Source organism: Xiphophorus couchianus, chromosome 4 (genome assembly GCF_001444195.1).
Source record: "Xiphophorus couchianus chromosome 4, X_couchianus-1.0, whole genome shotgun sequence".
Classification (NCBI taxonomy): Eukaryota; Metazoa; Chordata; class Actinopteri; order Cyprinodontiformes; family Poeciliidae; genus Xiphophorus; species Xiphophorus couchianus.
In genome coordinates this window covers 31569851-31582839 of record NC_040231.1, presented here as the reverse complement: position 1 = coordinate 31582839, position 12989 = coordinate 31569851, and the positions used below count along the sequence as shown (strand labels likewise).

The 12989-nt window shown below is 39.0% G+C and overlaps 1 protein-coding gene across 1 annotated transcript; it reads left to right on the top strand.

Annotated features, from left to right (window-relative positions):
* The first annotated feature begins 9132 nt into the window (after window positions 1-9132).
* On the top strand, window positions 9133-12886 carry LOC114142628 (serine-rich adhesin for platelets-like). The gene is made up of 2 exons (XM_028013980.1): window positions 9133-9485; window positions 11204-12886. Exons 1-2 carry the CDS (start codon window positions 9440-9442, stop codon window positions 12730-12732), a joined length of 1575 nt encoding a protein of 524 aa, XP_027869781.1. The 5' UTR covers window positions 9133-9439; the 3' UTR covers window positions 12733-12886.
* Window positions 12887-12989: the final 103 nt, after the last annotated feature.

The following is a 12989-nucleotide window of genomic DNA, read 5'->3' as shown; positions in this document are numbered from 1 at the left end:
TTAATCCGAATAATCGTTTCAGTCCGAGCAGAAACTAACTCAAAGCGTGACAGTGCTGTTGTACTCTCTCATTGCCATGTTGTTTATCCATTCCAAACTTCTTGTTTTTTTGTTGTTTTTTTGTTTGGTATTGAGCCATGATGTGTAAATAAAAATGAAGCGCAGAATGTCATGAGTAAAGTGGTTCTGACAGGACTAGAGAGGCTGAGTTTTTGTATTCCACTTGCGCTCAGTTGGGCTGTTAAGATGTGAGACGTAATACTCTGAACACAACCGGCAGAGTTGTTATGATGCAGTCCAGTCAAAAAGAAGCTGTGAGTTAAAAGCTGAAAATCATCTTATCTATGCAGGTGGACAGATGAATTACCCATTATTTATTTTTGACACCAACAAAAGGCTTTCAGAGTGATGCGTTTCAGCTGGATGCTTTCTTCATGACTGCACTGTGTTACGCGTCTTGCTTGTAGATGGGTCGGTTCCTGGAAAGATACAGTGACTCTCAAAAGTCTACAGTCCTCTCTTAAAATGGAAGTTTATGATGTGATAAAACAAAACAATTTTTTTTCTTTTTTTCATTCTAATCCTGAAAAACAAGCACATTTCATGACATTTTGTACGACATTTTGTTTCTTTTATAAACTGGTAACCTAAGTGCAAACACTGTTTTCTTTATTTATTTATTTTGAACAATTAATACAAATTTTTAAAAACCACACATATAAATATAAGTATATATAGGCACACACAACAAACAGGGGGAAACATTAGCAACAATATAAAATTACCACCAAAATTTTACAGAACAAAAATCATGGTGTTCGAAAAGGGAGCAGGAAGAAGCAATCTGTTAGCAAAATATGACTTTGATCAAATATATTTTGATTCAAAAACAGCAGTTAGTAGGAGTTTGTTATCAACCCACATCATCATTTGGTAAAAGTTTCTCACTTTATGTTCTCCAAATCTATCAGACAGTAAAAACTAAAATCTTCAGGAAGTCATTCTTCTGTTGATTTGGCTTCCTGTGAAGCGAAAAAATGAAATCCATCTTCATCTTCAGTTTTATAGCAAACATCTGACACAGAGCCAAAACAATTTATCGGATTAATCATGATGAATCGATTATGGTAATAATCGTCAACCCAATTAGTAATCAATTAATCAATAACAAGGGCATACAAACTCGACAAAGTTGAAAGAACAACACAGTCAGAGCCATATTTAAGCCAAAACTGCACAACATATAAAGACATTTTGCATTTAAGATAAAAATAAATACTTATCTGTAAATATATTTTACCCAGAAATGATCAAGTGACCGTTTTAGCTTCACCCGTTTCAAATTCAGTAAAAGAAATCTACTATTAAGCACATTTTTCTTTCTGATGTGCTAATAGTCAAAAATGTTTGACTATTATTTAATCAAAAATAGTAGTCAACAGGTGAGCCCTCGCTGTACTGATGCTAAGTCAAGCAGAAAGGCCTGAGCTGTTCACATGATGTTAGAAGGATTTCTTTAGCTGCAGATGAATCCTTTACTTTAAATGTCCATGGCTCCACAAAAGTAAGGCAATGTTTTTGCATCTTAAACAATAAAATGTTTGTTTTCTTATTTTAAAAAGGATTAAGTTCTTTTTTTTAATTTGCATTTTTCATGTATTTCAATTGTTGTATAAAATAAGCTTCTATGGTTAAAGGAAAAATCTGCAAAATGTGGCAGTTTTTTAAATCAGATTAGTTGTCAGAATAAAGGATAGAATAATCGTTAGCTGCAGCGGTAGTCTGACGGTTACTCCTGAATACCGACTGGTTTTTAAAACCATTCATAATTGAATCTTGAAAGAAACCCCAGTTCCATGCAAAGAATTCCTTTATTTGAAACAAAATTCCTTTGTCATCTAATCTCAGCATCTATGCAACTGCATGACACACAACAAGAGCTTCCCCAGAAGAAGACGCGGCAGGATTTGAGCCACCAGACACAAGGCGTGAAACATCAGAGCATCAGACTCAGCGGATGAATTGAACCGGGCCGGTTCTGGATCTGGGCTCCTGCTACGTCACGTAACATTCCTTTTGAGTTCGCGCTGAGAGGAGCCGGGTGGAACTGTGCAAGGTGCACAGCTTGCTCACTGCGTGAACAAATCACATTGTTTCATGTGTGATTATGACCACAGCATTCATGCTTCTGTGTAACTCAAACAGTAAAGGCCGCTGTGCCTGGCTTCTGCCCTGAAAATGGTGGAAACTCTTTCCGAATTGCTTGCGGTCGCCTCAGAATTCCTTTCTAATCAGTGAAAAGTTTCCTCTTGAAAAACTGCAATAGCCTTAACCAGGTTCTGTATCTAGAATGTTCTCTGTTTGAGTGGAAACCCCTAGCTAGTGAATTGGACAACATTTTGTCAGAAAAAGCAGAGTTTTTAAAGCGACAGGGGCCCAATTTCAAGGCGTTAAATATTGAAATAAAATTTCTTTTAAGTCATGTTTGATACATACTTTTTTTTTAACAGCTCAAGGTAACATACATAATGCTGCTCATTTAAGTTAAATGAGAGGAATGCATTCTTTTTTTTCCATGGATGGAGATTATAGGATTTCTCTCCATTTTTTGGCATGTTCTCTATTCCAACTAAGTCAGAGTAATTTTCAATCACAGTTCAATACTAACTGAAGACTGCAGAGCCAGCTTTAGTTTAAGACTCACTTACAGGTTTGGTTTCAGGAGTGCTAGTCTGCTCTTTTCATCATGAACATGCCAGACTGTTCTGTTCATCTACTCCCTTTACAGCAAAAACTCTTAAAAGCTTTGGTGCTTTGATGCAACACAGAAACTGGAAAGACGGTTCCGCCAGTATTTCTCCACTGTGTTTTTAACTGTAGTAATAACACATGAACAAGTAAAGATTCCCTGATAAAATGAAGCTCTTTCAGACTAAATGTTACCATATTGATGTCTAATCTGTTTTCATTTGTCTTTGTAGCAGAAAATGTTTTCATTAAAGACAAAAGCATTGTTTTACAGAATGTGACGTTAGGTGCATTTGATAACCCTGTAAAGGGGAAAAACGACACGGACACGACGTTACTCCTTTCGCTTCCAGTGTTATTATGGAGGAGCAGAAGCAACGCGGTCCACTACATCCAGTCAGACAAAACTAATCGAGACACGATCGGTGAACAAACTGAAGATGTAGATAATCAAAACAGACAGAATCAATCGAGACACGATCGGCAAACAACTGCAGGTAATCAAAACGACCAGATCCAACAGTATCATACCCTGCAACACATTCGGTACAAAAACGTTTCTAAGCTTCTCACTAAATGGATGTAGAGAAACGGTAGGCAGTGTGAGTTTTTACCAAGAGCCATAAACTGACCCCAGAAATTTTCAGTTTTTGATGTTCTTGATTGCAATACACCACAATCACCCAAAACCCCTTAGAGTCACTGTTTTTTCTGTCTTAAATTTCATTCAAGTTCATATTAATAAAAAAAAAAATACCCTGTTTATGCACAAACCAACACAGCACTTTTTTTTTTTTTTTAATTTCCGGATAAGGTGAAATGATTCAAAATCAAAGATTGGGTCGAAATTGATTAGAAACTGAAAAGGGCAAAACTGTTAGACAATTAGTGCAGGAAACCTTGGTTTGACAGGAGATCCTGATTAAGTCCCTGTGTGAGGGGCCCTAGATGAATGAGTGTGTTTATGCAGGTTATTTAATTACAGGTGAGCATGCGACCCACAGCTGCTCCCTGATTGATTGTTTCAGGTCTTCCATCGGGTACAAACATTCTCTTTTATTAGTCGCATATTGTATTGCTTAAAGTCGCATCTCTAAACGTATTTACTGGAACCGCAGCAGGGAGGAGCGCAAGTGATTTAGCACCACCATCAAAGTGATGCGAAATTGTGTGTATAAAGATGAAATTAAATTTTAGCTCCATTAGGGGGGGAATGGTAAATCACTGTTTGTTTACTTTAGGATCTAAAGCTGCTCTGTCTGATCTGCTGCTTCAGCACAACAAGATGGCAGAACTGGCAATATGAGGCTATTCAACCACTGTCACACACTTTAAATGTCGTATTTGTGAATTACTGCTGCTTTTACTATCAGTTCCCTTTGTAGATAAAAGTGACAATTATATTTAGATGTCTGAATTTGTGTGAAAAGTGCTTGAAAACGATACCATGGAACACAGTGTTAACTAAAACCTTTAAAGGTTCACTTTTCTGCATTTTTTAAGAAATGTTGCTGAGTGAACGTCAGAGTAAACTAAATATTCAAATGATAATTAATCAGATCTGGCATGTTTTAAGGTATCCATGAGTTAAGCTAAAAGGAATTCCCCCACTATTCTGCCACCAGGGGGCTGTGGAGAGCTGAGGTTAAAGGTCAGGCTGAACTGTTGTCAAACCATTTATTGTTATATTCCCTCCAGGTTCTAGTGTTGGCAGACTTCCTGTGTGCACTGGCGTCTTGATCAAATCCTTAAGGTTGAAGAAAAAAAAGTGGCCTTGCAAGAAGAAAGTCAACTAAAGATAGCAGCAAATATAACAGCCATGAAAAAAAGAAAAAGTCATTTTTCACCAACCTGTGATGACAGCTTTAATGTGCACCACAGGCACAGGAACATTTATCTCTTGATGTCTTAACACAATAAAACAGTTCATTTAAAGTCATAATATAAGAAAAAATAAGTTGTTAAATCAAATGAAACTTTCTATATTTTTCTACTGAATGGTTTGACTTAATTAGCTCATTAAATACTGTTGACCTTCATGTAAAAGCAAAATGCAAAAAGAAACAAGAATAGAAAATATTTAATCAACTTGGTTTAGAGCTTTTTATCAGCAATCTTTGGTGACTAGTTATTAATAAGAATTTACAGGTTTTCATTAAATGTGTTCATTGAACCAAGACCTGGATGATGGAGGCAGGGTCACATGTAATACAGTTTGAGTGTTTTTTATTGGTAATGATTTTTCTTGGCAATACATATTGGAATATTACTATAAAATAAAGGCCACAAGAGCTATAAATAATAAATTTTTTTGTTCATTCTTATGTAATATTCTAAACTTAAATGTGATGCTTTCATTAAGTGGAAGCAGGAAATCATCACAATTAACAAAAATGTCATCCATCCATCCATCAATGTTTAATTAATCTATATAATCTGTTTCACTTCATGGTAAAGTTCATAAAATGAAAGGACTTAAATAATACTCCGGTCTATTGAATGGGACTGTATATCAAAACCATTTTCAGAGGGATTTGGCTTTGCATCATAGCCATATCTGTTCCTTTGAAATTGGTCTTTGTCTCTTTAAGAACCAACTAACGTTTTTTGACACGCTCCCTTCAGTATATAGTCACAACAGGGCTTCTCCATGATGCTGTTTACAACCATTCTTAGGAACATTGTATGATGAGCTCAGAATACACACAGTTCAACCAGGTGCTTTCTAATTGCTGCTGCCACTAGTCTGAAGGAGCTGAGAGGGCGGGGTTGCTCTGTGGGGGCGGAGCTCAGCTGGAGACTGAAGCTCTGGGGAAGTAGGCGGTGCATCACATGAACAACTTCTTAGGCATGCCCAAATGGTTGCCACGGGAGATTCAAGGATTTTTTTCAAACATGCATGAATGAGTCAAAGCAACCCTCCAGGTATGTTTCTGCTGAGGGAATGATGTAGAGATCAACAAGGTTGATTTTGTATAATAGCCCCCTTTAAGCAAATCCAGGACTGAATGGGCCTAATGTTGGCAAAATAAACCAAATGAATGTGGGTTATCTCCCCCATCAGGTTTTAAAGTGAATAAAACTTTGTTTGTTTCTATATATTTCTTCATGTAAAAAAGAAAAAGCTAAATAAGTTATCAGTGTCCATTAGACGTTAAAAGGAGCTGATTTGACTCTAGCTTGCTGTATAATTGGGCTAAATGTCTTGATTAGGTCCCATGCAGTGGCTCCTTGGGTCTCTGTTTGAGCTTGTCTCTGCATGTTTTGCTGAACTGGACTGACACCAAGTGTTCATGTGTCATGTTTGTAGAAATTTCACACCATCAGACTCTTTTATGTAAGCAGCTCTTAGTAGAGGTGTTTCCACTGGGTTACAGACTGTAGACTGGGTTAAAGAGTGTGTGAGTGTGAGTGGGCGGGCATGCATGTGTGTGTGTGTGTATGTGTGTGTCAGATCACAGAGCAGAAACTGGAGGCATCGTGTGCCGTGACAAGCCTCATTAAGAGGGAATCTCTCCACTGCTCTGGCTGTCGACATCACCGCCAGACTTCTCTAATTACATTCTCTAAGTACCGTTTCGTGCAAGCAATCAGCCCACTGCTCTTTGCATATGCAAATATGACAGACCTGATCATTAGCTTTTATATCTCTCACACTCTAATTGTTATTGTAAAAACTGCCGCATGCAGCCAAGGGCAAATTCAACCGGTCCTCGCGCTGTCTTTCCCACTCTCCGCTCTATCTATCACCAACTGTCGACTTTAATTCCTGCTACATGTTTTATGAGGTATTGTTGCTTTACACAGAGTCGTGTGGTTGAATGTCACAGTGGTATAATCAGCCAGCAAAGGCCTCTGTCTGACATTGTTTCATCAGGGAGGAGGGGAGAATAATAGGACCACTTCCTAGAGAGGGCTAATTGGCCAAATGGAGTCACTTATGCAGAACAACAGCCCCATCACGGCTATGATGATGATGGTGATGGTCCCAGAGAGAGGATTTGGAAGCTCAGACTCCAGAATAGGTCTGTTGTGAAATAAATTGTGAATTGCTCAGATTTGTTAAAAGTAAAAACAAAAAAGGTTGGTGAGGAAGAAAAACAAAAAAAGATACAAAAAAGTTTCAAGTTACTGACCTCAGAGAGATTTACATGGATTAACTTGTGGTGGTTCCAAACTTCCCAAGTAAAAGTATTGTAGAGTAACAGAAGTAAAGGACATTTGTACTGTACAGTGTTTCTGGAAAGTATTCACATTAGTTGACACTTTATTTGACATTTTATGTTCCAGCCATACTTCAAATTGTATTAAACAAATTTCTTTTCTCAAAGTTCCACATAAATACCTTTTGTGGCAATATGGACTTCTTCTGTGTTTTGCAAATGCATTAAAATAGAAAACCAATAAATCACATTTCCATAAGTATTCACAGCCTTTGCTTGGTACTCTGTTGATCCAGCTTTGGCCTCCAGTCTCATTGAATCTGGAGTCTCCAGCTCAGCTCATCCGTCTTCAGGCAGTTTGGTTCATTCTTCTCTGCATCAGGCTGGGTGTCGATGTCTGGCAGCCATTTTCACATCTCTCCACAGATCTTCAGTCAGATTCCAGTCTGGACTCTCTGGGATGTTCACAGTGCGATTCTGAAGCTATTCCTTAGAGATCTTGTCCATGAGCTTTGGGCCGTTGTCCTGCTGAGAAAAGAACCGTCTGAGGTCAGGTTGCTCTGCAGCAGGTTTTCATCCAGGATGTTTCTGTTCATCACTGAATTCTTCATTCTTTAGAGTCCATTAGTGTCGCTATAACAGAGCGACCTTCGGGTTCTTGATCTTCTCCACCAATTGCTCAGTTCAGACAGCTGGCCAGATACAGGACGAGTCCTGCTGGTTCCAGACTTCCTCCACTGACCAACGATGGAGGTCACTGAGCTCACTGGAACCTTAAAGCAGCAGAAATGTTTCTGGATCTTTCTCCAGATTGGGGCCTCAAGTCAACCCCATCTCAGCAGTCTACAGACAATTCCTTTGAGTTCATGCTTGGTGTTTGACCTCTGACCTGCTGTCAACTGTGGACAAGTGTGTCTTTCCAAATGAAGTCCATTCAACTGAATTCACCAAAGGTTGATTATATTTATGTTTAAGAAACAGCTCAATGTTGAGCTGCATGGAAAAGGCTGTGAACACAAATGTAAATCTGATAGTCTTGGTTTTCTATTTTAATGAATTCGAAAAACACACACACAACAAATTCCACATTGTCATAATTTTGTGTTTGTGTGTAGAATTTTGAGGAAATTTAATACAATTTGGAATAAGGCTGAAACATGACAAAATGTGGAAGGCGTGAAGCGCTGCGAATACTTTCCAGATTGAACGGTTGTTGATGTGTTGATTGCAAATAATCCGTACTGCCTACCATCACGGACCCCTACCTGATCGTATCACTGTCACTAACTGTCATCATTAATGTTACTCTGTGTTATTGCGTGTGTATTATTCAATCACAAACGGGTTGCATCGAAACAGCTTTCACTGCCACCAAGCTCTGCGGCAACATCTGGAAAGCAAGAAAACATCTGAAAAGCTACTTTGTCACCTTAATGCTTTCAGTACTTTTACACACCACCATTTTTATGACAAGCATAAAGAAAATTGCTGACAGCTATCCAGGATCAATCAACAAAATACATTTGTTTTGGCAGCTCTATCACTTTAATGATACACTACCAACACATGAAAGCAGCTGAAGCAGGTGGCCTGGTCATTTGTTATTATTCCCTAGGATTATTTTTTTGGTGGGGGGTTAAGCAAATTATTGTGATTTTTTATTTATTTTTTTGCTGTTGTCCAAATGGCATCAGAATTATACACATGTTGAAATATGTACTGTACATCCCCAGCCAATATTTGGATAACTGTTCCATCACCAGACTGGTGGCACATTTCTGCCTGACTATTTACCAACACAATTAATGTCGCGGTTTTAGAAAAGTTATCTTAGGAAGGTCACAAGTAACTTCGATGTCTCTTTTAGGGCAGTTGTGCTATTGGGACATCAAATGGTGTTTAGATTCTAACAATTTGACCCAAACTGTCACCCTTAGATATGAAATAACTGAATTCAGACCTTTAAACCTCTAGATCACCTATAAGCATGACTGATCGTGTTTAAAAGTTTTCGGTGCCCACAGAGAAAAGCCTAATCCCAAAACCTCTGAAAAGGTTTTATGGTCGACAAAAACAACTGGACACAAAAACTAGAGGCATGGTCATCATTCCTGTCATGTATATTTTTTCTCCAAACTTGAGGACTGCACTTAAGAATGAAAGCAGAACTAGAATATCGCACCAGTAATGTGAGTTTTAAAGATTTCATTGTGGACTCAAACTGGTTGGCCAGTAGGTGGCAGCATAGACACCTCGATACTTGTATTATATCTCTCACGCAGCAGCGCGTGCGTTCGTCACTGATAGTCATGGAAACGACGTTAGCGTTAGCAACCCTATAAATCGCCGTGACCGTCGGAATTCTTCCCCTTTGCGACTGGACTTTTGAAGGAGACGCCTGAAAGAGCCTTAACAGCCCCGGAAGGTTTGAACTTGTTGAGAAAGTCTGCTTAGCAAAACTCGCTGAAGAAGCACTTTGCTGAAAACGCACTTGCTGACGAAGCCTGCGGTTGAAAAACCTACGAAAGATGGATCCTGGTCAGGACAAGCACCAGCAGGGTGACCACCCGGAAGGTTAATGTCGTTCTTCTACTATTTTTAATAAACGAAAGCAAGTTATTACTAAGATATTAGTGAGTTGTTTAGTTTATTTTGTGTTTGTGTGTGTTTTTAAAGAAATTCCGACTGCTATATAGAAACAATATAATTACTTTGCTAGCATAAATCCTTCTTATCTAATGAGCCTTTTTCTTGACTGAAATTCGCTGTAAATGTCAGGAATGTTCAACTGTGATGTAGTGATTTAGGAAATATATGTTTTTAGTTAATTATGGTCAAATTAGTTCAATTAATGTTAAGCTTATAATTTGACCGTTATTTTTTGAAAAATGCGTGATAAACAATCAGTTTCCATGGATACGCTAAATGAAATATATTAAATATTTAATTTTATTTTTTTAAATTTCTTTGTTAGATTACTGAAATTTGTGGATAAATGTCTGTGATGTTAACACACTAGTGTTTGAATAAAATGTTATGCTGGTTTGAAAAAAAAGTTAAATGTCCAATTCTTGGAAAAATAGATGGTTCTTGGTCGTTACTATGTTATTTTTTGAAAAATGCCCTCATAAACATATTTGGTTTCCATGGAAATAACCGGTTTATTAGGACACTGGAAGACGCTTTACATAATATCAGTAATATGCATTCATGCACACGTTCATGGTGATACGCTAATGGATTGTAGCCACAGCCGTTATATCAGGCCATTGGCCCGTCTGACCAAACCCAGCAGGAAAGGTGGGAGAAGTGTCTTGACCAAGGACTCAAGGACAGAGATGGGCCATTGCAGTGCAAACTCCTACCACTCCGTTTTGTGTGTGTGTGTGTGTGTGTGTGTGTGTGTGTGTGTGTGTGTGTGCGCATTAGGCAATGAATCATGTTTAGTCATAGAGATCATCAGTGAAAGCTGGTTTTCACAAACAAAATAATGATTTCTTTGTGAAAATCAGCTTCGATGACTTTGGTGTCCAGTTCTTGGATGACTGGTTGGTTCTTTGTCCATTTTTTGAAAAATGCCCATACAAATGTATTTAGTCTCCAAGGATACATTGGTAAAATGACTTCCATAAAATAATTAAAGAAACACTTTTGAAACATGTACCTTCTATAGTATCCCTAAATTATTTAGCTGTAATTCTAGAAATGTCACGAATGCGTACGGTGATGATCTTATTTTGTTTGAAGACAAAATAAGATTAATCAGATTACTTTTAATCATTTTTAAAATGATTAAAACAGAAAAGCAAAACTAGATTGTTCTTTACCTAATTTTTTTATACACCCTGACAAACATGTTTGTTTTCCATGAATGCACTGATCTGAATACAATAAATAAGCTTATTACTTAAAATATATAAACACATTTTTTTTCTAATGATAGACTTCAATATGCGTGTTTAGTTTTCCTACATTGGTGAACTGATCTGAAAAGAAGAAGAAACATTTAAATTAAAATAAATTTTGATGACTTTGGTGTTCAATTTAGGAAATTGTGACTCTTTGAAAAACATAGCTTAGGAAGGTATAATTTGCATTTTTGGGATGAAACATATTTGTGAGTTAATTGGATTTTTGTGATTTAAATGTTAGTTATTTGAAATTTTGGAAAATGACAGTAATGCTGTTTGCAGTTGTTTTGAAAATATGTTGTTGTTTATTTTTTTTGTTGCTGTTTTGTTGTTACTAAAGATTAGTTTATTTATTCTATTTCACATTTCACTCCCCATCAGTTTCTGAAGACAAGGGAGAGGAGTCACACAGGACTTCACCTCCAATCACGGTGAGTAGTACTACCAGCTCCAGTGAAGACAAGGTTGGTAATAAAAGTACTAGCAGCTCCAGTAATAGCAGCTCCAGTACTAGTAGCTCCAGCACTAGCAGGTCCAGTGGCAGCGGTACTAGCAGCTCCAGTGGCAGCGGTACTAGCAGCTCCAGTGGCAGCGGTACTAGCAGCTCCAGTGGCAGCGGTACTAGCAGGTCCAGTGGCAGCCGTACTAGCAGGTCCAGTGGCAGCAGTACTAGCAGGTCCAGTGGCAGCCGTACTAGCAGCTCTAGTGGCAGCAGTACTAGTAGCAGCAGCTCTAGTTATAGTTGTACTAGCAGCTCCAGTGAAGACGAGGTTGGTAATGACTGTACTACCAGCTCCAGTCCGACAGTGGACCGTTCTTACGCTGTGTTAGAGCTGCTGGAGGTTCTCCCTCCAAAATTTAAATACACATGGGACATCGGGATGGCTCAGCAGCCTCAAGAGCCCATTTTGCGTCTACAGGACTCCAGACAAATTGGGACCTCTCAACCTTACCAGGTAGGTTTGGAAGAGGACGCGGGTCATGTGATGACTGGCATGAACAGAAAGAGAACAAAAGCCAGTGATGCTGAAGAGGAGTCCCCCACCAAGAAGACTAGGCACAGTGTTGGTGAAGAGGATCCCGTTTTGTCATCCCCTGTCACCAGTCCCTCACAATACATGGTGCATGAGGATTCTGTTTGGTCACATCCTTTCCTCAGTCCCTTATGTATATTGGCACATGAGGATCTTGATTGGTCATCCCCTGAGATCAGCCCCTCACAGTACATAATGCATGAGGAGCCTTTTCTGTCCTCCACTGTCTTATGTCCCTCACCATTGGATCTAATTTTGGAGGATCCAATTTTGCCACCCTCTGTCTTCAGTTCTTCACCAATTCCTTATGAAGAACACCTTCTGTTATTCCCTGCCATCAGTCCTCCACAAAGGCTAGGTTTGGAAGAGGAACCGGGTCATGTGACATCTGTCACCTGCAGAAAGAGGACAAAGGGCAGTGATGCTGAAGAGGAGCCCCCTGGCAAGAAGACTAGGCACAGTGTTGCTGAAGAGTTTCCCATTCTGTCATCCCCTGTCATCGGTCCCTCACAGTACATTTTGCCCGAGGATCCTTTTCTGTCACCCACTGTGTCCACTGTCTTTAGTCCCTCACCATTGGAACCAATTTTTGAGGATCTAATTTTGCCAGCCTGTGTCTTCAGTCCTTCACCTACATTGGCATTTGAGGATCCCATTCTGTCTTTCCCTGTTCTTGGTCTCTCACCATCAGCACATGGCAATGATTCAAGTTTGTCATCCCCTGAAGACTGTATCTGGGTGGAGTCTGAAGAGGACACAGAAGAGGAACCAATACCATCAACAGCTGGGATTGGACCAGACGGAATTAGAGTAAGAGAGAGTTTCAGACAAGCGTGGTTTAGACCTCACTACGACTTGTCAAGTGACTCTGATTAGATTGGGATCTTGAAAAACTGAAGACCTACCTGAGAAGTCCCATTGGTATATCATCATTTCTCTGTTGTTTTTGTTAAAGCCAATGGCTTTCTAGCAGGACCGAGGATGCCTTAGGTAGCGACTTGCGCCGGGGCTTTTCTTTATCCCGCTGCTAGATTTTAGATGTTAAGGATACTAGCAGGACCGAGGATGCCTTAGGTAGCGACATGCGCCGGGGCTTTTCTTTATCCCGCTGCTAGATTTTAGATGTTAAGGAT